At 54.9% G+C, this 23,187-nt stretch overlaps 1 protein-coding gene and 1 long non-coding RNA gene across 9 annotated transcripts in view; one reads left to right on the top strand and one right to left on the bottom strand.

Annotated features, from left to right (window-relative positions):
* The window catches only part of DAPK2 (death associated protein kinase 2), a 121,537-nt gene that overhangs the window by 25,627 nt on the left and 72,723 nt on the right, over window positions 1-23,187 (bottom strand). For 7 of the 8 annotated variants that reach the window (XR_007910155.3, XR_016218244.1, XM_008268912.5 and 4 more), the window contains one exon: window positions 13,709-13,847. The exons of the other annotated variant lie outside the window; for it this stretch is intronic. Coding sequence is in view for 5 of the 7 variants with exons in the window: in XM_008268912.5 (XP_008267134.3) it covers window positions 13,709-13,847 (139 nt within the window). In the remaining 2 variants the exon portion in view is untranslated. The remainder of the gene's footprint in view (window positions 1-13,708; window positions 13,848-23,187) is intronic. 8 annotated transcript variants of the gene reach the window in all.
* Window positions 11,489-13,439, top strand: LOC149123147 (uncharacterized). Its single transcript, XR_016218245.1, has 2 exons — window positions 11,489-11,634; window positions 11,737-13,439. It is a non-coding gene; the product is annotated as an uncharacterized LOC149123147 (long non-coding RNA).

Raw genomic sequence — 23,187 nt, forward strand, 5'->3', positions numbered from 1 at the left:
CAGGTCCCTCAGCTCTGCCTGCCTTCCTCCGCTCCCCCACGGCTGCCCCTGAGTCCATTTGAAAGGCAGTGTCCTGCAAACGTGAGACACAGACGTCCAAAGCAGCCCGAGAGCCGCTCCACCCAAGAGTGGAGCCCCGAAACACGACGCACCCATACTGTGTATCGCAGGGTTCACATGGCATTAGCGCTCGGCCGCAGAAAGGAATGAAGTCCAAGAAGACGACAAAAAGGCGTGAAGTGTTCACACGCTGGCAGCTGGTTGAACATGGTTTGGTCCCTGAATTCGGTCAGGACTTTAACCCCCAGTCGTAAGTCAATGGGCCCAAGAGGGAGGAAATAATAAATTGTGGTGCTAAGACATGAGAGCTCGGTGCTTACGATAGCAGAGCAGGGAGAGAGCTTGCGGCTCGAGTCTAGGAGAAGAGAGTTTAAACGAAGCGGAAAGAGTGCGGTCTCAGGGAAGACTTAGGGAGAAAACAGCAGAGGAGACTACGTACGCTGGCGAACACAGCGGACCTACGTGGAGGGTGAAGGCGTGCACAATGTAGGATCCCACCAGCCGAGAGCCTCCGCACCGGCGTTGGAGAGCAAGCTCAGCTCACAATAGCTAAGACGTGGAATCAGCCTAAATGCCTGTCATCCAAAGTCTGGATAAAGAAATTATGGGATATGTGCTCTATGGAATACTATACAGCAGTAAAAAATGAAATCTAGTCATTTGCAACAAAATGGATGAATCTGGAAAACACCATACTTACAATATGGTGAAATAAGCCAGTCCCAAAGGGATAAATACCAGATTTCTCTCTGATCTGTGACAACTAATAGAGCACCTAAAAGGAAATCTGTAGAAGTGAAATTGACACCTTGAGAAGCAATGACTTGAACCACCTTTGTCTTGACTGTAAAGGAACAAGGTGTTTTTTTGGGGGGGGGGTTTCTTAATGGCGAATGGAACTGGTAATGGGAGAGGGAGGAGGAGGAGGGGTGGGAGTAGGGGGTGGGGGCTGGGTATGATGGGAAGAATCACTATATTCCTAAAGTTGTACTTATGAAATTTGTACTCATTAAACAAATGAAGAAGAAGAAGAAGGAGAGGAGAAGGAGAAGGAGAAGGAGAAGGAGAAGGAGAAGGAGAAGGAGAAGGAGAAGGAGAAGGAGAAGGAGAAGGAGAAGGAGAAGAAGTGAGGGCTTTGGGAAGTGAGCGATCAGCTCGCTGCAGTGCAGTCCCCATGACAGAATCCTGGTGGCTTCAGAAGAGACCTCCGTGCCTTCGACACACACGCTTCCCATCTCTGTGCCACCCTGCAGCCCCACAGCAAAGCATCCTACCCAGAGGCCAGTCCGACAGGGGCCACTGGATCTCGGACTTGAACCTTTGGAACTTGGAGCCCAAATAACTCTCTTCTCTAGAAACTCGGGCAGCCTCGGGTGTCGCGTGACAGTAACAAGAAGTGGACTCACACCATGCGACAGTGCGGATGAACCTTGACAACGTCATGCTGAGACGAAGAAGCAGCCACAAAAGACCCCGTGGTACGTGATCGCACTTCTAATCAGCACCGACAGAAGCCTAATGTGGGTTAGGAGTTGCCCAAGTCTGGGGAAGCAGGGATGCTAATGAGTACACAGCTCCTTCCTGAGCTGGTGGAAATGTTCCACAAGTGATTCGAAAGTTGTTCTACTGGTGACTGTGGTATTGGTTACCTAACTTTGTAACCCATAGACATTAAGCGGGTAAGAACCCCAGAGCAAGGCCACGTTTTCTACCAGAGTTCCCACCCCCAAGAAACTAACACACAGCAAGCAACAGCTCTGTGGCCTGGAGCACACTCTCCTATCACCGCCTCCTCCCCCCGGACTGCCTTCACATTTCAGTCAAGACAGCAGCGCCTCCTCCGGGAAGCCCTCTCTGCCTCTGCATCAGCCCCACAGGCTCCCTGAACACCCGTGCTTCCTTCCCCCGGTGCTCCCAACACTGGCAAGCTTGTCTGAGGACTGACCCGTGCCTCTCCACTGGGCGGCGACGGTCCCCGAGGCTTTGGGAGAGAGCCTGCCATCCAGCAGGTGCTCAGTAAGTGAAAGAAGACAGGTGCCACCTGCTAAGCCCCTGAATTACACAGAGCCAAGTGCTGCCCACACATGTGACACTGAACTCTCTCGATGACCTTTGTGTGGCAGTGTTATCCTTCCTCTTGGGCAGAAAAGGGAACTAAGACTCTGCCAGACTCAGGGACACGGGGATCTGTCAGCCCCCAAAGCCGATCCCTGCACTGCACGATCCCCTTCCCCTGTTCTTCTTGGATCTTCTCTGGGGACCCCAGGGGGAAGCAGGAGTGGCACGTAGGTCTGGCCACGCAAGCAACCTCAGGCGCCCGGATGCTCTTTCTTCTGGTGATGCCCTCACACAGGTGAGTGGGCCCCAGGCCCCGCCCCAGCCTGGTCCTCAGAGCCTCAGGTGCTCCTGATTTCAGATGAGAAGACCTGACACAAGGGCGCGGCCTGGGGCTGTCAGGCGGGGTGGGGGTCGTGGAGCAGCAGGAAGGCTCTGCAGGGCTATCAGGACTTGCCTTCTTGTCTTCACTTACCATTCACTCGTTAGGCTGCTTGGGCCAGATGCACCTGCAGATCCAAGACCTGCCCTGCCTGGAAGTAAAGATGCCACGGGTTCCTGGCCAGCTAAGGTGATTCCAGGCTGGCTGGGAGATCAAGACCTCCCTACATCAGCATATTTCCTGCATTCAAAAAGGCCTCCTTCTTGCTGGCCTGGCCGACACTCACAGCCTGACCATACCCAAGCCCAGCAGCATACTAGTGTCCTACGTGGTTCTTGTAGTCACCCTGATGCTGTTATCATCCCCATTTCTCAGATGACGAAACTGAGCCCAGAGAGCTACATGACTTGCTCTAAGTCCAGCAGCTCATAATGGCAGTCTCAGGGGCTCCCCTGGCAGGCTAGCCTGTGCTCTACATTCTGCATCACCCACCCTGGTTAAATATCCTGGGTGGTCCCACTGACCACCAGGGAGAGTCCGACTGCCCTGCGTGATGCCTGAGGCCCTGGCGCCTCTGCACCAGCTGCCCCAGGCTACTGGACGCTATCTTCCAGGCTCATCGCCCACCGCTTGCCTGTGCCTGCCCCACACCTCTCAGGCTGGGCAGTGCCAACCCCCAGGGCACCGTCTCACACCCATCCTTCACTCAAGCTGGTTTGCCAGCCAGGAATACCTTCCCTGCTCCTCTCCATGCCCACACAGCCTGTGCCCGACGGCCACACTCCCTTTGCTCCCTCCTTTTCCAAGGACTCCTGCTCTGACTCTGACCCCCTCGACACTGACAAGCTTGCTGGCAGTCCTGAGCTGTAGGCTGTCTCTCATCTGTGAGCCACTTTCCTAGGTGGAGGCCTTTCCCCTTGGAAAACTTCTAATCAGTTTGAGGTCCCTCTGTGGTGTCTTGTATGCTGCAGCCCCCACCACCACTAGGGGCGCCAGAGAGCACAGGACTCTGCGGGGCTGGAGCCAGGTTGCTGGGTAGGGAGGTCAGAGAGGCAGCTGGGGGACAGGAAAGAGGCCATCCCCCAAGGTCTAGGCTAAGCACCTCTGTTTCTCCCTCCCCCCAAACCGGGCAGAGTGGTGGAAAAGAACCCAGGCCGGGGGCAGGGGAGACCGCAGTTCCAGCTCCACCCCCAAGGCTGTGTGAACTTCAGCAAGGCCACTTCCTGTCTCCGGGCCTTGGACCCCCTCCCAGTGCTGAGCGAAACACTGGATGCCGCCCAAGGCCCCTTCAAGCTCGAGGCTCAGTAATTCCAAGGTGGCACCACCTGCCAAGCCAGCTGAGCAAACCTGCACTGCCCTGAGCCCCGGGCCAGTGCCAGGGTCAGGAAGGAAGAACAGGCGCTGGGCCCTCGCCAGATGCCCTCGGGGGGAGCGTGATCCTCTCACTCCCCCGCTCCTGTCATTCTCCCCAGCATTACTGACTTCCACCGAATACCTCACCCACACAGCTGACCTCACCGCCAAAGCTCGGCTGGAGGAAGAGATCACCCTGAAGAAGGTGCTGCCCAGCCCAGGCCTATGGAGCTGCCCCCAGGAGGTGCAACTGCCCCTGCCTGTCCAAACAACCCAGCAGCTCAGCCTGCCCCCAGGCACCCGTGGGAGAGGCCTATGTGTCCCCTCTGAGTCCCGCATCTGACTGTAGTGCCGCCCAGAAGCCAGACCTCCAGGAGGGACACGTGTCCCACGTTCCCAGCACAGCACACACCCAGGAGCCCGTGCAGGAGAAAGGCAGTGCCGAGCACAAGGGACAGGAGTCAGGCAGGTGTGGGTTCAAATCCCAGCTCTGCCACTTACAGTCAGTCTCCTCTCTGTAGCGTGGGGACAGCACCTACCAAGGCCTAGGTTGCTCTGAGGATTTGGACGGACAGCGCACAGAAGGGGCACAACCCAGGGAGACTCCAGACAGCGGGGGTGATGTCTGTTCATTCTCTTCCAGGAGGCAGCAGCGAGCGGCGGCCCGGGAGCTCAGACAGTGCCTGGTGAGCCGCCCGCACTCAGCTGCGTGCAGAAGGCGCCTGTTCAAAGACCCCACTCCCACCCCCCATCCCAGCCCCAACTCCTGACAACAGGTGGCAGGGATCCTCAGAGGTCAGTCGGTCCCTTCACATTGCAAAGCAGCCCACAGAAACAGAGAGATTGCCAGGGTCCCTGAGCAAGGGTCAGAGCCCACATGGGCAGCCAGCAGGCCAAGGTCCGTGTGTAGCCTGCCTGCTACTGGCTGGGGCCCGGCCAGGCCGCTGCTATGGAGACGAGGAAGCTCCCTGTGAGTTAACCTTCACCGGCAACGTCAAGCACGGCCCCAGATTCTTCAGGCGTCGCCCAGCAACCGCGGAAAACAAGGCTGCTTGCTGTGGGGCCTCCGTGGGCCTCCAGGATGCTGTGGCTCCCGCTCCTCCTGGCACACGGCAGGCGAGACCACAGGCAGCCCCACCCCACAAGCCTCTGGTGTGGCCCACACCCAGCGTCTGCCTCTGCTGGACGGTCACAGCCCTCCCTCCCCCTGCCACCTCTGCTCAGCTCTGCTACGTCCCCACTGCCCCCTCATTGCCGCACCCCAAGCTGAAGTTCCCTCGCTGCGATGCCCCTGGCCACAGCTCCTTCCCCTCGGCACCCAGCTCCAACGCACCCACCCTGGAACATCTCCCACCCCGCACATGCGACTCCTCACTCCCACCCAGGGGCCTGCGGGGCAGCCTGTGCGTGCTTCTGGCAGAACCAGTGGTAGTACGTTCACCCTTACACATTCCCCCAGACCCCTGGGCGAGGACAGGGCCTGGCCTCCCGTTTCTACCCCCAGCGCCCAAGAGCGCTGGCCTCATGGTGGGTGCTCAGTCCCCATCTCCTGGATCAATGGACCGATTAGCCAACACAGTGGAGAGACTCCACCGAGATAAGGGGGACGGGCATGGGCCTCAGGATCTGGGTTGGAGTCCCAGCCCTGCCCTTGGCCAGCAGCCTGACACTGGGCCAGTTCCTTCTCTCCCTCTCCTGTGAGGTTTCCCACCTCTGTGTTAGGACTGCTGTCAGACGTAGCCTCAAGAGCGCCACTGGGAGGATCCAACCAGCGGCCTGTGGTCCACCCTGGGACTGAGGCTCCTCATCCTATGCCTGTGGACCTTCAGGCCACCCCTCCAGGCTCTGCTAAAAGCCTGTCTCCTCCAGGAAGCACCATCTGCCTGGCCCCGAGCTCGTGTGGCTCCTCCTCCCCGTGGATTGCTCCCTCGCCGAGGGCAGGTTCTCCCCTGTTCCTGCAAGCACCCAGTCCAGCAGAGGGCAGAGCAAAGCGCACGGCACTTCCCAGTTTGCACCGGTACCACGTGCATCTCCTGGAGCCTTACTCTGTGAGGCTGGTGCTGTCGCCAGCCCGGCACTGTAGGGGAGGTGCCGGCCCGCAGTGCCTCGGGCAGCAGGGAGTGGAGCTGAGGGCCAAGCGCAGCCTGGCCCCAACTCCTGTGTGCTTCCCATGCTCCCGCGCTGACCCCTCGCCTAGGGCAGGGGTGGAGGACGTCTGACCTGCAGGCCGTGTGGTCTGACCCTGCCAACTGCAGGCGGGACTCGAAATTCAATACATCTATATAGCAGGCTCATCTTGAAGCTGATCGTCCGCATGCCCAGTGAACAATGCTATAAATACCCAAAAGGCCCTTGGCAGAAGAAAGGTTCCCCGCCCCTGGCCTAGATGATGCAGGGGCTCCCTGGGGTCACCCCGAGGCTGCCGGCCACGTAGGCATCTCCACCCCAGCTTGGGTGCCTCAGCGGTTTGTTGCCCCAGCTCCAGGTTTATCTCCCAGAAAACCCACAGCTGTAGTTTAGGGAGCAGCCCAAACTCAGCTGCTTTTGGACTTGTTAAACCACAGGCTCTGGCCACCCACTCGTGGCCTCCCCCTCCTCCAGGGAAGGCCACTGCACGGCTCCGCCCTCCTAGGGCTGTAGAGGAAGGAAAGCTCACTTTCCAGGCCATTCCAGGACCAGAAGCTTTCAATGTTGGGCCAGCATACAGGCCTTACAGTTGGCACCCGTGACAACAGCACCCCCCATCCTCAGACCCGTGAGACTGCCGCGTGAGGGCGGGATGGCTGGTACCCTTCAAGCCCGCGAGGAAACTGGGCCTGGATCCTGGCACCCTGAGCCCCAAGCCACGCTCCTCACCAATGGCAACCTCCTGGGAACCGAATAAAAAAGACAAAAGCAACAAAATCCCATCCCTAGGAGTGGGCCCCAGGCGGGTACTGGAAAACAAGCTTGGCCCAAGTGTCTGGGACACTCGTGCCCTGGCCTCCACAGACATGGGCCTGAGTTCCACTTCTGCCCTGTGCCCTCTGCGTGACCTTGGGAAGTCATTGGCTTCTTCGAGTCTTGGACCCCTTGTTTGCAAAATGGAACCATTAATACGGTTAGGGGTTCAGAGGAGGCACATTGAAGCCCCAGGGGGCCCTGACACCCTCCCCTCCCTGTATCAGAGGCATAACCTGAGGGTCTCCCTCCTGTGTCCCCATTTTGAGATGAGTAGCCTGCCTGTGAGACATTGGCTGCCTCCGTGACACCCAGACCTGCAGAGAGCACACGCTGCTGTCCAGTCTCAGGGGACCAGGGATGCACTGGAGCCCACTGGCTCAGGACAGCGGATTGCTCAATTCACAGGCATTCTGTGCCCAGTTCTGAAAGTGAGCTGTTGTCAAAGATAAGGGTCAGACACGGCTCAGTCCCGGCTGTTGCTATTGTCGGCATTTGGGGAGTGAACCAGTAAATAAAAGATCTCTGTGGCTGTGAGTATGTACGTGTGTGTGCACATGCCTTTCAAATAAAAAGGGATTAAATTAGACAAACTTAAATTATGCCAAAAGTATAAATATTTAAAACTCATGGCGCCAGCGCTGTGGCGCAGCAGGTTAAGGCCCTGGCCTAAAGTGCCGGCCTCCCATATGGGCGCCAGTTCGAGTCCTGGCTGCTCCACTTCCAATCCAGCTCTCTGCTATGTTCTGGGAAAGTAGTAGAAGATGGCCCAAGTGCTTGGGCCCTGCACCCACATGGGAGATCTGGAAGAAGCTCCTGGCTCCTGGCTTCAGATCGGCGCAGCTCCGGCCATTGCGGCCAATTGGGGAGTGAACCAGTGGATGGAAGATCTCTCTCTCTCTCTCTCTGCCTCTCCTCTCTGTGTAACTCTGACTTTCAAATAAATAAAAAATCTTTAAAAAAAAAAAAAAGACAGCTCTTTAAAAAGATAAAACTCATAACTTCCTTTCCAAAAACTACAATTTAGTATTTTCTGTGCTCCTTGGGTTATTTATCCCCGTTGCATCTGTATCACTAGAGACCAATACTACGCAAGGTGGTACTGCACACTTCTGTCCCACTCCGGTAAGGGATCTTGAAATGAGCCACGCTGGGTACACTTACACCACAGATATCGGCAACCAGGACCTGAAGTACCGTCTTCTTGACTCTAGACTTAAGGTGATGGAGAAGCTCACTTAATAACACAGATGAAGCGGGAAAGGGTGTTATGTGTCTAGCTACCACTTTGTGAGTAGCAGAGAAAACTGAGGAAATATGCTGCCCGCGGTCAAACGCTGTTGTCCGAGTGAGCCACAAAGCCGCCTGTGTCACCCGTGAGCAGAAGTTCCAACGTGTCACCAGCATTCTCATGAGAACTACCTGCGTCCTGTGGCTGCAACCTAGGGGGGGGCCCCTGATAGAGGGTTTGGCAAGAACCAAAGAAAGTGTCCTATGAGAATCAATTGGCTGTATGGAGCTGACAATACAAAGTATTATGGGGAGTGGGCATTGGGTGCAGTGGTTAAGATACTACTTGGGACACCTGCCTCTGACACTGGAGTGCCTGGGTTCGAATCTCAGCTCTGCTTCTGATTCTAGCTTCCTGCTAACACATACACACACACACACGCACGCACGCACGCACCCTGGCAGGCAGCAGGTAACTGCTCAAGTACTTAGGTACCTGCTACCCATGGGGGAGAAACAGATGGGGTTGCAGGATCCTGGCTTCAGCCTTTCAAATAAAATACAAATAAAAATTAATTTTTTTAAGGTGTGACCTAAAGAAGTAAGAAATCTAGAGTGTTAGAAGCTTGTGAAAGAAAATCTGGTGATTCCCAGCTTTGCTTATGGTGTTGCCTCTCACTAAACTCAAGTCCCAGCACCCTGATTTAGTTCCTGTGTGACCTGGGGCAAGTCACCTAACCTCTCTGAATCTCAGTGGCTTTGTATGTAAAACAAAGTAACACTACCTTCTACTTCAATGAAGATGAGATGTGCAGGCATGCCATATTCTAGAAAGTCCCACATACCCTGAAATTTCCATTATATTGGAGCATCTTGCTCAGGTATTTGTCCCTCTTACTGCTATTTATAATAAGCCAAAAGTCCCCTTAGAATGCTGGGCTCCTGGCTTGCATACAATTTTCATGAATTCCTACAGCTGTCCTTTTCACTTAAAATATCTATACACCAGCTTCCAGAACTGTTGAGAAATAAATGTGTGTTCTTTATAAACTAATAAAATAAGAAAGTAAAATCAATAAAGCCCTATCAGACCCAAGGACTGCCTTCCGTATCTGAGTTCTCAGGTTGGATCGGCTGGGGCAAGGACAGGGGTAGACACTGGAGGGAGGGGAGACAGACACACTCATGCCCAGGGAGAAACTCCCAAATCCAAAATAAACACAAAACTACATGAAGCACCCTCCCTCCACAAGGTCTTTGTTTGTGTTGGGATCCTGGGCCAGGACGAGGTTCCTTGGTGGTACCGAGCCCCACTTCCTAGTGATCCCATGTGGGTGCCATCAGTACTGAGGGACACTCAGCCCAGTGTTCCTGCCACCCAGGTAAACACGGTGTGACATCAGCTATCCTCCCCGCCCCCACCCCCACATCACTGGGCCTCTCGGCGGTGACTCCCAGCACACACCAGGAGCCACCAGGACAGCTCCCGCTCTGCTGCAGCAGGGCGCTCACCCTGGGGAGAACTGGGTAGCTTTAACTCCAGGCAGCCTCCCCAGCCAGTCTCAGGGGAGCCCCTGCGAGGGAGCCAGCAGGTTACATTCACTCCAGACGCTGGCATACAGTAGGCCCTCAATAAATGCACACATCAGTGAACTGAAGCCTGCCTGGAACCTCTCGTTTTCCTTGGGCATCATGCATGCATGTGGTCTTCAGCAAGGCACTCAGTCATTCATTCATTCATGCATGTACTCATTCATCTGACACGGAGCGACTCGTCCTGCGCCGTGCGGCAGGGAGTGACGAGCGCTCACGCAGAGGTCTGTGCACAGGGCAGCGGAAGCAGAGGCGAGTGAGTCCTCAGTCACGCTGCTGGGAAGTGGCGAGGGTGGCAGGGACTTCCCGAGGAGATGGTGTGTCTCCTCGGCCTCAGGGGGTGAGCAGGAAGTCCACGGGCGGACGGAAGGAAGAGCAGCACATCCCGGATGGAGGCAGCCGGAACAGAGCAGGAGGGAGGCCGGAATGTGGAACCGGCATCTCACAACCTGGGCCGGCCCTTTGGAGCAGGGAGGGTGGCTGAGCTGCAGACAGGGCTGAGGCGGTGCGAGAAAGGCCCACACACCAGGCCCAGAATGGGGCCGGGCCGTGTGTCCCGCGGGCTCCAAGGACCCATCAAGGAGCTCTGGGCAAGAGCGGGCCATGATCTGTCTTTACCAAGACCACTTATCTTATGCGATCCTGTCCAATTCATCTGTTCTGCAGTGAGGCTGGCAATGTGTACAAGCAGGGACAGAGTCTGACTGTCCCCAGCGCAATGGGGGGGACATAGGAGGCGCTCATCAAACAGCAGCCCGAGGACAGGGGGTTCACGCTCCAAGGAAGGTCCAGGAGTGGACCCACATCCATCACCTTCGAGCTGGAAAGTGGGCGTAGAGCAGGCTATGGAGCGACACAGTGGTCGAGTCCCCGGGACAGCAAGGCCGACCTGATTCACTTGGTGAGGGCCTACGGCACCGGCACCCCGGGTTCTAGTCCCGGTCGGGGTGCCGGTTCTGCCCTGGTTGCTCCTCTTCCAGTCCAGCTCTCTGCTCTGGCCAGGGAAGGCAGTGGAGGATGGCCCAAGTGCTTGGGCCCTGCACCCGCATGGGAGACCAGAAGGAAGCACCTGGCTCCTGGCTTCGGATCAGCGCAGCATGCCAGCCGTAGCGGCCATTTGGGGGTGAACCAATGGAAGGACGACATTTCTCTGTCTCTCTCTGTCTCACTGTCTAACTCTGCCTGTCAAAAAAAAAAAAAAAAAAAAAAAAAACAACAACAACAAAAAAAACAAACAACAACAACGAAACCAGAATATAGCAGGACAGAAAGCAGAGACCCCTCATGGAGAATCAAACTCAGGAAGGAAAATGTATATTTTATCATCTTTTAAAAAATTATTTTACTTTTCTTTATTTGAAAGGCAGAGAGAGACAGAGATCTCCCATCCGCTGGTTCATTCTTCAAATGCCCACAACAGCAGGTGCTGTGCCAGCCTGAAACCAGGAGCCTGGAAGCCATCTGGGTCTCGAACATGAGTGGCAGGGACCCAAGTGCTTGAGCCATCTCTGCTGCCTGCCAGGCAGTGTGCCTATCAGCGGGAAGTGGAGCTGAGGCTGGACCACAGGCGCTCCACTATGGGACACAGGCATGCCAAGTAGCGTCGTACCCCAGTGCCAGCCCCAGAATGAGGTGGCTTGTCCACGGTGGGAAAGAACGTGGAAGCCAGAGACATCCTCTAAGCTGCCCACCGGATGTTGAGCAGGAAGCCTTCCAGCTGGCAGGAGGCTCCAGCCAGGGGGCGCACACACCCCCCCCCCACACACACACACTCTGGCTGCAGGAAGCATCTCCCCCACCATGAGGTCACCCTTTTGAGTTCCAGCTCCTCGTCACTTCCTGAAGCTGCCCTGCTGGGCCCGGGCCAGGGGCTGCACAGGCCGGGGAGTCCACACAACTGCAAGGCCGCGGGTGGGGGTTAGCAGCATCATCACCAACTCGATCTGCCTGCCCAGACTGTCCCCAGGTCACAGGAGGTGCCCAGGCACAGCCCCCACCCGCAGTTCCCACCTAGCAACCAGGTAAGGACTTCGCTGGCAGGGTTTGTTTTCCTTTTGTTGGGGGTGGAAGGGAGGGGGCCAAAGCACCATACCCAGAGCTCTGCTTCCCTCTCTTCCGGAAAGGGAAGCAATGAAGACAGCCACGATCGGAGCCCCTGTCCCCGAGTCAGCACGGAATGCCTCTTCTCTCGAACCCTTACCACCCCTGTGCCAGGCAGACTTGCAATGCAGCTGAAACAGCAAGGATCAGACTGCAAGCCAGCGCTCCCCACACCACAGCAACATCGTGAACCTGCCCTGGTCCTTGGGCCCTGCTGGCTTCCTGCAACTCTGCTACCTCGACCAGACCCATTAGAGAAAAGACAAGGAGCTCATCAGAGGCTGCTCCCCTAGAGCCAGCACAGACATCAAAGCACAGCCGTCCATCGCATTACCAGCAAGGAGACCCAGGTGCACCCCCACGCAAGCTATTTCCTGCTTGGTGGATAACCCCGGAGGTCCAAAGGCCTGTCCAGGGGACCCCAACTTTGACCCTGTGACTCCCGGGCAAAACACTGCAAGAGGCCTTCTGTTAGAGGAAACTCAAAATATCATAATAGGCACGGGAGGGGGACCAGCGGAAGAGCTGGGAGGAGGATGCACGCTGGGGTGCAGGGCTCACAGCCTGGCCCAGCTACTGTGAGATGGGGGGCCTGTCGTGGCTGCTCCAGCCAGAATGGGGGTGTCAATGTGGACTCTGCCCTGCCTTTACCCGCACATCTAGGTAGGCACTGACCGCTGCTCACACGACCGCTTCGGCAGAGTCTCTGTCCTCTCCTCCGTCTCACTCAGACTGGCCAGCTGCCAGTCTCCAGGCTGTCCCCATTCTGTCCATCCCCCCAGCCAGAGGCACTGTCCTGAAACACATGCCTGCTGCTCTCACCTCCCTGCTCACCTCTCACCTCCCTGCTCACCCGGCCCCAGTGTCTCTCAGGACAAAGTGCAAGCTCCGTGGCTCAGCTCCCTCCCCTAGGGTCAGCTTCCTGCTCCCTCTGCACTCCCTCTCACGTGCACTTCGCAAGAAAGCCCTGCCCTGTTTAGTGACCACATACACTACAGTCCTCCCTTCCTTACAAGGCTCTTCTCTGCTAACTCCTGCCAGTCCTTTAGGATTCAACTCAAATACCACCTCTTCCAGGAAGCCCTTTCTAATACCCCACTCTTAGATGTCCCTTCTTTTGGGCTCCCATGATGCCCCCAGTCCCCCTGCCCGGGGCTTCCTCTCTCACAACACTTAGAGCTGTTGATCTTTCTTCTCTCTCTTCTGCACCGAGTTCCCTGGAAAGAGGAACTAAGCCCAGACAGAACCTCGGTTGCTTTTGTATCTACGGCAATTCTCAGGCACCCTGCATGGTCCTTGAAAGATCGCAGGAATTCTGGACAGAAAAACGAATGGGCGTCTCCCCCGTAAACACGTTCAAGGTCCGAGCAGGGGACCCTGGGTGTCAGGGATCTTGCGAGGGTGCAAGAGACGGCAGCCGAGCCGTGACTAAGGGAACTGCTCTTTCTACCGTGCCCACACTCTTGCTTCATGACGTCCAATGCGGTCACCGTGAACTTTCTCGACCCTGCCGATCAGTTACCACAAATGATCACTGGCCCTGGACGCAGCTTGAGGGCTGCGCTGTGGGGCAGAGTCAGTGAGGGCAGCCAGGGGTCCCTGCTGGGCTGGAGGCTGCAGGCTGGGCTGGGTGGGGGCTGGGCAGCCCACCGACCTCAGGAATTCCTTCTGGCTGTGCCCAGCCTGGACTTAGCTCGTGACAACAGGAAAGCTCCATCGTGTGAAACGTGCTTGGTCTAGTTTCCTGTCACTGGTCTGCTTGTTTAAAACTCACACCCCTCCTGCCCCTGAAAAATGCCCTGTGCTTTGACTAAGGAGCTTCTTGCAGGCTGTGCCTCAGTGGGTGACAGGACTGGACAGGCGGACTCTCTGCACGGCACCCTTGCTTTCCCGGGAGCTCAGGCTTTGCCAGGGTAGGATGAGGAGGGCCAAGCAGGCCCCAGGCCCCTCCTGCCTCCTAAACTCGGGTGCTCGTCCCCTGTGCCCCTTACTGACCTTGAGATCAAAGTGAGCAATTTTCTTTGTGTGAAGGTAGTGCACCCCATCCAGGATCTGCTTAATGAAGCTGGTGGCCTCCTCCTCACTCAGCGACTCCTTCTGGGCCAGGAAGTCAAAGAGCTCTCCTCCAGACACTCTGCAAGACACCGGCGGGGGGGACCAGGCCCAGTCAGCTCTGCGCGGCAGGAGGCCAGGCTGCCCGGGTGCACCTTGAACCTGACCCTCCAGGCACCGGCGGGGGGGTGGGGGGCACCTTCCCCTTGCCCATGTCTGGAGAGTTATCCAAACAGTACCAGGGACTGACTGCCTCAACGTGCTCTGTTCTTTCTTTTGCACCAGGACAAGGCCACGCTGAGCCTCTGCTCACCCCGCGGGCCCAGGCTCTTGGTCACTGTGGTTGTCACCCTGTCCCCTCTCTGAGGCAGCTGAGGACAGAGCCCAGCACAGTGGCAGATGCTATGCTCTGAATGGTTTTCTTGCCCCTCCCCCTCCACCCAGTTCATATTTTGAAACCCTAACCCCCAAGGTGTCAGGAGGGGGATCTTGGGGAGGTGACCAGGTCCCGAGGGCAAAGCTGCCAGGCCTGGGATGAGTGCCTGCTAAGGGAGACCTCAGAGAGCTCACCGCCCCTCCCGTGGTGCCAGCTGACAGGGAGAAGAGGGCCATCCAGGAGAAAGGGAGTCCCCGTGGACTTCCCAGCCTCCAGCCCAAGACAGAAATCTCCACCGTTGGTAAGCCCCCCAGTTCATGGGATCTGCTTGTATGGCAGCCTGAATGGGCTAAGTGCAAACAGAGGTGGAGTACTATGGTGTGAACGGACTCAGAAGACAAAGAGGAACACAGAGAAACTGAAAACCCAGGCGCCACTCCAGCCCCTGTCACCGACCACAGACAACTCATTTCCCTTCTCTGGTTAGGTCTCAGCTTTCTCACCTGCAAAATGGGCAGACCAGGCAAGATGGCCCCTCAAGACCCCTTTCTCTGAATTTATAAAGGATAGTCAGCCTCCACAGGCTCAAGGGAATCTAGGCAAGTCTCCCAATCCAAACACAAGACCCCATTAACTATACCAATCTCTGACGGCTCTAGAATATGACTCTTGACATTTTTTTTTTTTTTGACAGGCAGAGTGGACAGTGAGAGAGAGAGAGAGACAGAGAGAAAGGTCTTCCTTTGCCGTTGGTTCACCCTCCAATGGCCACCGTGGCCGGCGCGCTGCAGCCGGTGCACCGCGCTGATCCGATGGCAGGAGCCAGGTGCTTCTCCTGGTCTCCCATGGGGTGCAGGGCCCAAGTACTTGGGTCATCCTCCACTGCACTCCCGGGCCAGAGCAGAGAGCTAGCCTGGAAGAGGGGCAACCGGGACAGAATCCCGCGCCCCAACCAGGACTAGAACCCGGTGTGCCGGCGCCGCAAGGCGGAGGATTAGCCTAGTGAGCCGCGGCACCGGCTTCTCGCTCCTTTATTCAACAACACCTGGATGCACTCAAGAACCTGAGCATCAGGGAAAGAGCATCCAGACACGATGTGGCACAGCACGAAGGCCTTAGCAACTCCCACCGTGAATCATGACCTAAAAAGCTGGACCTAAGTCTGCCTAAGCCTGGTGGTCAATGCAGTCAACAGAAGGTTCGGCAGTGGTGGGAATGTCCCATATACAGGCTGCCCAGTGCAGTGACCACTAGCCCAAGTGGCTTCTGGGCACTTTGAAAAAATGGCTAGTGCATGGAGGAATGGAATTTTATTTTTTAAGACATTTATTTTAAAGGCAGAGTGACAGAGAGAGAGAGAGACAAAGAGAGAATGTCAGAGGGACAGATCTTCCATCCACTGATTTATTCCCCCACATGGCTGCAAAAACCAGGGCTGGGCCAGGCCTCCCACAGGGGTAGCAGGGGCCCAAGCACTTGAGCCATCTTCCATTGCTGTCCCAGGCACATTAGCAGGAAACTGGATCAGAAGCAGAGCAGCTGGGACTCACGTTGGCACTCTAATATGGAATGCAGCATTGCAGGCTGCAGCTTAACCACTGCACAACACCAGGCCCTAGAAACTTAACTTTAAATTCAATTTATGGATGGGCATTTGGCCTCGCAATTAAGACACCTGTTAGGATGCCTGAGTCACACATCAGGGTACCTGGATTTAATCCATGGTTCTAGCTTCTTGCTAATGCAGACCCCCGGGTAGCAGTGGTGATGGCTCAAGTAGTTGGGTTCCTGTTGCCCACATGGGAGACCTGGGTTGACTTCCCAACTTTCAGCTTTCGCCCATCCTATCCCTGGCTGTTGTGGGCATTTAGGGAGAGAACCAGCAGATAGGAGTACTCTCAAGAAAAAATTTTAATGATTTAGTTTTAGTTTAAAAACTGAAGTGGAATAAAACAATTTTCCATTAAACAAACATAACATAATTCTTTTGGTAGGACTGCATTTTGCTTTTTTTTTTTTGACAGGCAGAGTTAGACAGTGAGACAGAGAGAGACAGAGAGAGACAGAGAGAAAGGTCTTCCTTCCATTGGCTCACCCCCCAAATGGTCGCTACAGCCGGCGTGCTGTGCCGATCCGAAGCCAGGAGCCAGGTGCTTCCTCCTGGTCTCCCATGAGGGTGCAGGGCCCAAGCACTTGGGCCATCCTCCACTGCACTCCCAGGCCACAGCAGAGAGCTGGACTGAAAGAAGAGCAACCGGGACAGAACCAGCGCCCCAACCAGGACTAGAATCCGGGGTGCTGGCGCCGCAGGCGAAGGATTAGCCATGTGAGCCGCGGCACCGGCGTGCATTTTGCTTTAACCCCAGAGTTACATACAAGTTGAGATAGGCTAAAATGTAAAATGTTCACCAGATTTTGAAGAAATTTTTTATACACAGTATGAAGAAAGAAAAGTAGACTATCCCAATAAATTTATATTGATATTACATATTAAACAATACTTTGTTTATATCTGATTAAATTATATTATTGCAATTGATTCACTTATTTCCTTTTACTAATTCAACTTGGCTCTGAGAAAATTGTAAGTTACATATGTGGTTCGAATTACTTTTCTGTCGGGCAGCAGGAAGGGGCTCTCCTTTAGATCCAGCCACCAGTTTACAGGAGACGCAGGGGCTGGAGGAACAAGTCAGATAACAGCATAACAGCTGGAGGTGTGGAGCGGCAGGCTAAGCCACTGCTTACAACACCAACATCCCATATCGGGACGCTGGTTCAAGTCTCCGCAAGTCTGCTTCCAATCCAGCATCCTGCTAGTGTGCTTGGGATGGCAACAGAAGGTGGCCCAAGTGCTGGGCTCCTACCACCCATGTTGTTGGAGTTCCTGGTTCCTGACTCTGGGCTGGCCCAGCTCTGGCAACGGTGGCCTTTTGGGGAATAAGCCAATAGCAGATAGAAGATTCTCTCTCTCTCTCTCTCTCTCTCTCACTCACTATACCTTTCAAATAATCTTAAAAAAAAAATCCCATGAGGAAGGAGTATGTCAAATCTAGACTATGAGATAATCAACAGGACAAATGACTTCATTTTTCCAACAAATCATAAAATATGGGGATAAAGGAGAGAAGGGGAAGATGGAAGGGTGCAGAGAGTGAGCTGAGGCGGCCCCTTGGAGGGTACTGACTGCTGGAACCTTAGAGAGCGCTGGATGAGTTGAGGCCTGCAGTGGCTGCCTTGGTGTGGAGGCCAAGGCTGGTGCGCTGTTTCCTCAGCGTCTCAAGGGTGAGGTCATCCTGTGCCCCACCCCCACCTGGGGCAGGGTTTGGCAGCTGGATCGCCTTGCAGCTGCAGAAGCAGTAACCTTGAGTCTGCTCTGCAGGCTGGGGTCAAAGGGCCAGCACAGTGGCCTCAGCCTTTACCTTAGGGCGGGGCATGTGGGAGTTCCAGGGCTCAGCTTTTCTTGTGAAACAGGACAAAGAAACTGTTTCATGCCACCTTCCGGGTGGGGCTGGGAGTGGGAGGAATCTTGAATCAGAGGCCCCTGATAAAGGCGGTGAGCTCAGCACCGTGCACCTGTCATCGCCAGAGGTGGCCGAGGGGGCCGAGGGGCTGCCTTAGAGTCCAGCTTTGCCACCTGCGCGAGCTGCTTTCCCAAACATTGCCTCACTACAGCCTCACATCCACCCCAAGAGGGAGACGGAGGTCCCCGTGTGTCAGACGAGGAAACGGGCGCAGAGAGAGCAATGGCTTGCCTAAGGTCGCACAGCCAGGAGGCAGCAGACCCAGGCTTTAGACCCAGATCTTCTCAGCCCAGTCCAGCACATGTCCCTCTGCCTGTGCTCCTTCTGTATTGCAAAGCCTGAGACGCTGATGCAAACAGGAGTGCCCCAGGGCCAGCCCAGGCACTGGGCAGTCCTCCGACATCCCTGCTCGGCTGCATCCATGGCTTCACCACCCTCGGCTTCCTTATTGTCTCTCTCTCTCCCCGGCTACATCATTGTGACTTCCATGGTACCTAGTGCAAAAAAGACCCTCAACAGGACCTTGTGGAATAAAGAACAGAGGGAAGAAACAAAACGCTAAAAATGTCAACATGACATAGAATGTTCCATGTCACATGGAGAGCGAAGCCTTGGCATTAGCAAGAGACCTGTGCAGAGTCCTTTGTGAATTTCCAAGTCCACAGTGCCCCATTGCAACACACAGACCCAGCCTTGCCCCGTCCTCCTAGCCCAGGTTGAACGAGGCTGTGATCCTGGGGAAATCCCACCAGTCCTACTGTAAGTAAAATGCTGCACCAATATAGAAGATGATGGCTACCCTGGAGAGACATTCTATCACCCAAAGCCACAAACAAGAGGCTCCTCCCTGCTGGCTGAGGGCTTTGCAAGGCGGTAACCTGCCATCTGCTTAAAGGTGTGAACTAGGCAGGAAACCTGAAAAGACATGGTCTCCTTGTGCTGACAAAGGGGGAGCCACGTGGCTCCTGGCCCTTCCATCTCCCGCAGACTCAGAAAGGCGGGAGCCTGCCCAAGTAACTGCTGGAGCCCTGGGTGCCCAGCTGGGGGCCTCCGCACCCAAGATCAGCCACCTCTTTGCAAGGTTTTCCTTCCTTTTTCCCACTATGGTTTCTACCAAGACCTTCCCAGAGCTAAGGCCCGGGGCCGAATCCCGCCCCATCTCCTTCCACACGCCTTCCCTCTCTCATCTCACGTTTCTTCAGCCTAAAGGAGAAAAGCAAACCCTAACAGCCTGGCCACCCCCCTTCTTGGAGTGCTCCCAGGAGCTCTGAGCACGGCCTCGGTGCTCCCTGCAGGTGGGTCTGCCTGCTGGAACTCTGCTGGGAGCGAGTGGCTGATGGGGGAGGGATGTGGCCGGGGCTGCCGGAGCCCAGGAAGCTGGGTTTGATTCGGGGAAGCAGCAGGTCCGAGCCAGGGTATTGCCTTCCACAGGCTCGAAGCCGGGGCGGCCCCAGAGGCAGTCAGGGGCCTACAGGTCTCACTTGCATCTTTCAGGGTGATGGCCACACGCGGCACGAGTTAGCCTATGAGATTCTGAACACATCCTCTCTACCTTGTCTGAACAACTCAACCCTGCCCAACCCTGCCTGCTGAGCCCCGTCTGCCTGCTTCCGATCAGGCCAATGACCTGACCATGGCCTCTAAGGAGGCTGCAGCTGGGATCACAGCAGCTGAAAGGGACTTAAATCAAGGCTGCTCATGCCCTCTTGCACAGCAGAGGCAGAACAGCAGTTGCTAGAGGGCAGGCTCTGCCGAAAATCTGAAGCTGAATGGGTTTCAGCTGAGTGGGCGGCTGTTGGTGCTCACATTCAAGTGTGGGGCAACCACTAACCCGCCAGGTCCCAGGGAGGCCCGGGAGGCCCAAGACTTCTGATCAGCCGGAGAGGAGTCACCAAGTCAAAGCACCAAGCCCCATCAATTAACGCCTCTCCTGGGAGACCCCTCCACCCACAGACCCTGGCCCACGCTGTTCAGGCCTGTTCAGTCTTGGCAAGTTTGGGTCTAATTTCATATACCCTTTGAGCATTCCTGAGGCAGGCACTCTGAGGGTAGTGAGATGGGCTTGGATGTAAAGGAGGAGACGGACACTGATGGGGGCTGGTATGGTGGTACAGTGGGTTAAGCCACCATTTGCAACGCCACCAACCTATATTGGAGGGCAGGTTTGAGTCCTGGCTGTCTGCTTCAAATCAGAATAACGTGCCTGCAAAAGCAACAGAGGGGGGCTGGCTCTGTGGTGTAGCGGGTAAAGCCACCACCTGCAGTGCCAGTATCCCATATGGGTGTCGGTTCAAGTCCTGGCTGCTCCACTTCCGATCCAGCTCTCTGCTATGGTCTGGGAAAGCAGTAGAAGATGGTCCAAGTCCTTGGGCCCCTGCACCCGCATGGGAGACCTGGAAGAAGTTCCTGGCTCCTGCCTTCGGATCGGCACAACTCCGGCTGTTGCGGACAATTGGAGAGTAAACCAGTAAATGGAAGACCTCCCTCTCTCTCTCTCTCTCTCTCTCTCTCTCTCTCTGCCTCTCCTTCTCTCTGTGTGTAACTCTTCCTTTCAAATAAATCTTAAAAAAAAAAAAAAAGCAACAGAAGATGGTCCAAGTCCTTGGGCTCCTGGCTTTGGCCTGGCCCCGATCTGGCTATTGCACACGGAAAGTCTCTCTCTGTCTCTTCCCCTCTCTGTTTCTCTGCCTTTCAAATAAATAGAATAAAATCTTTTTTTTTAAGATTTGTTTATTGTTATTTGAAAAGTAGAGTTAGAAAAAGAGAGGGAGGGAGAGACAGAGACAGAGAAAGAAATCTTCCATCTGCTAGTTCATTCCCCAAATGACCGCAATGGCTAAGGCTGGGCCAATCTGAAGCCAGGAGCCAGGAGCTTCCTCTGGGTCTCCCACATAGGGGCAGGGACCCAAGCACTTGGCCTTCATAGGCATACCAGCAAGGAGCTGGATAGGAAATGGTGAAGCGGTGCCCTTTATATGGGATGCCAGCATTGCAGGTCCTTCACCTGCTATGCCACAGTGCTGGGCCCAGAACAAAATCTTAAAACAAAACTGTGAACAGACAGAACTCAATGGGCCAGCAGCCCAAGCCAGGCACAGGAGCCCCCGTGTGAGGACGTATGTCAGGGGAGGCATATCGGGGCTTCTGAGTGAGAAGTGTGCACATAACTGGGGGCCGCCTCTGAGCCCCTGAGGACCTCAGGAACATCCTCAGGGCACCCCAAACCCCACTCCTGAGATTCCACACACAAGCAAAGCGGGCAATTTCCCCAGTAATTAAAACATAAGCACACCATCAAGGAATAGCCATAAAGATCAGTAAGTAATGAAACAGGTTTCAAAACCAGTGACCCAGGGGCTGGCACAATTGGTGGCAAATGAAAACACACCTATGTTACAGGCAGCCCTGGTTAATCAACACCAGCGTTTGAAAGCAAAACTATCGGAAGCCCTAAAAACATCTGCCTTTGACCTAGTCCCTCTTGGGGATTTAGATAAAAGAATTCAAAAGAAAAATGAGCCAACCTTGTGGGAAGAAAATTGCTTCCCAGTAGAACTTGTAATGGTGAAATGATGAGCAATACAAACCAATGTCCAACAACAGGGACCCAGTATTGGCAGACAAATCAATAAAACACGGACAGTCAGATAAAAGAGAAAAGGCTATTTACGGAATTGTATTAACTGGGGGGAAAGAACAGCAAGAAACTGGACAATGATTGTACACAAATAAAGCTGGGAGGAGCCACAGGAAGAGAAAGAGCTGTGTTTTATGGCAGAATTATGCATGTAATTTCTTTTAGTTCCTATGAATTTGTGGTTTTTTTTTTTTTTTTAACAATAGAGTTTAGAGAAGTGGCGTGGCCTTTCCAGCACCGTGGGGTTTGTCACTGTGCTGGCAATCAGGATGCCAACTGTGCATGCCACCCCTTGGGCTGGCCACACCTGGAGGACCCCACTGTCTGCGTCAGGCTGGTGCAACCGGCCAAGAGGTCCACAGGAGAAATGTGGGGAGCACTGGGAACTGGGGAAGAGGCTAGCACATTTCTACACATTTCAACCCTGGGCTGGATGACGTTAACAGTCACACACAACTGGGGCCAGCACTGTGGCATAGCAGGTAAAGCCGCCACCTGCAGTGCCAGTATCCCATAAGGGCACTGGTTCGAGTCCTAGCTGCTCTACTTCCGATCCATCTCTCTGCTATGGCCTGGGAAAGCAGAAGATGGCCCAGGTCCTTGGGCCCCTGCACCCATGTGGGAGACCTGGAAGAAGTTTCTGGCTCCTGGCTTCAGATCAGCTCAGCTCTGGCCATTGTAGGAGTGAACAAGCAGATGGAAGACCTCTCTCTCTCTCTCTTTCTCTGCCTCTGCCTCTCTGTAACTCTGCCTTTCAAATAAATAAATAAATCTTTGTGTTTTTTTTTTTAAAGAGTCACACACAAGAGTACACAAATGCCTATCTCTGCTACTTCAGTCTGCACCCTGCCAAGTCCAGGATAGAATGATTTCAAATGTCAGGTGGCCCCCAATCTGAGGGTTGGGTAAGGATGGCTACATGGTTTATAGACAAGATCTGAAGCTCGGGGGGGGGGGTGACTTTGCTCAAGATCACAAAATCAGGGGCTGCTGAGACAAATGCCACCATCCCCCTGCTAACTGGCAGGTGCACACATGCTTAAGGGACTCCAAACATCTCTTCAATTATTTGAAGGCTCCCCTCATACCTTCTTTTGTTTAAATTTATTTTATGTGAAAGGCAGAGTAATAGAGGGAGAGAGACAGAGACAGAGACAAAGATCTTCCATCCGCTGGTTCACTCCCCAGATGCCCACAACATCTGGAGGTCAGACAGGCCAATCCAGAGACTGGACTGGAAGTGGGGTGGGGACCTGAACCCAGGCACTCTGTCTCGGGAGGCAGGTGTCCCAGGTAGCATCCTAACCTTCACACTAAATGCCCACCCCTCAGAACATTAACACGGGGTCTGGCTGCTTGATTGGACACAGCTACTGTCTTGTATCACAGCTCCACCCCAACTACTCTCTGTGGAAGTCCCACCTGTCTGTTCCATGACAATGCCTTCAGCTCACCAGGGTGGCCACCCCACCCCTGTGGTCTGAGTATCACCTTTCCCTTTTCTGCTGAACGCTGTGAGGTCTCCCCTGGCTAGACCAGCTATAAGGCCAGCCCACCCTGTGCTCACAGCTGTGTACACAAGCCGTGCTGACCCCAGTCCTGGCCCTGCCACCTCCAGGCTATGGGATCTTGTAAGTGCCCTGGTCCCTCAGTGTTCTCATCTGTAGAATGGGGGTAAGAAGAGCATTCGTATGACAGCATGGTTGGGAGGATTGAAGAAAGAAACATGAGTGCTGAGCACAGTGCTAGTGAGATGCCTCCCTCATCACCGTCTGTCACGGACAGAGCAGGATGACAAAGATACAGCACTGCTCAGACGGCTCAGCTTCTAGTGGGGCTCTCTAAACAGCAGCTATGGTGAAACTAACAGAGGCATTGGACAAAG

This window comes from Oryctolagus cuniculus, chromosome 12, assembly GCF_051225735.1.
Source record: "Oryctolagus cuniculus isolate XC-2025 breed Fujian yellow rabbit chromosome 12, ASM5122573v1, whole genome shotgun sequence".
NCBI lineage: Eukaryota > Metazoa > Chordata > Mammalia > Lagomorpha > Leporidae > Oryctolagus > Oryctolagus cuniculus.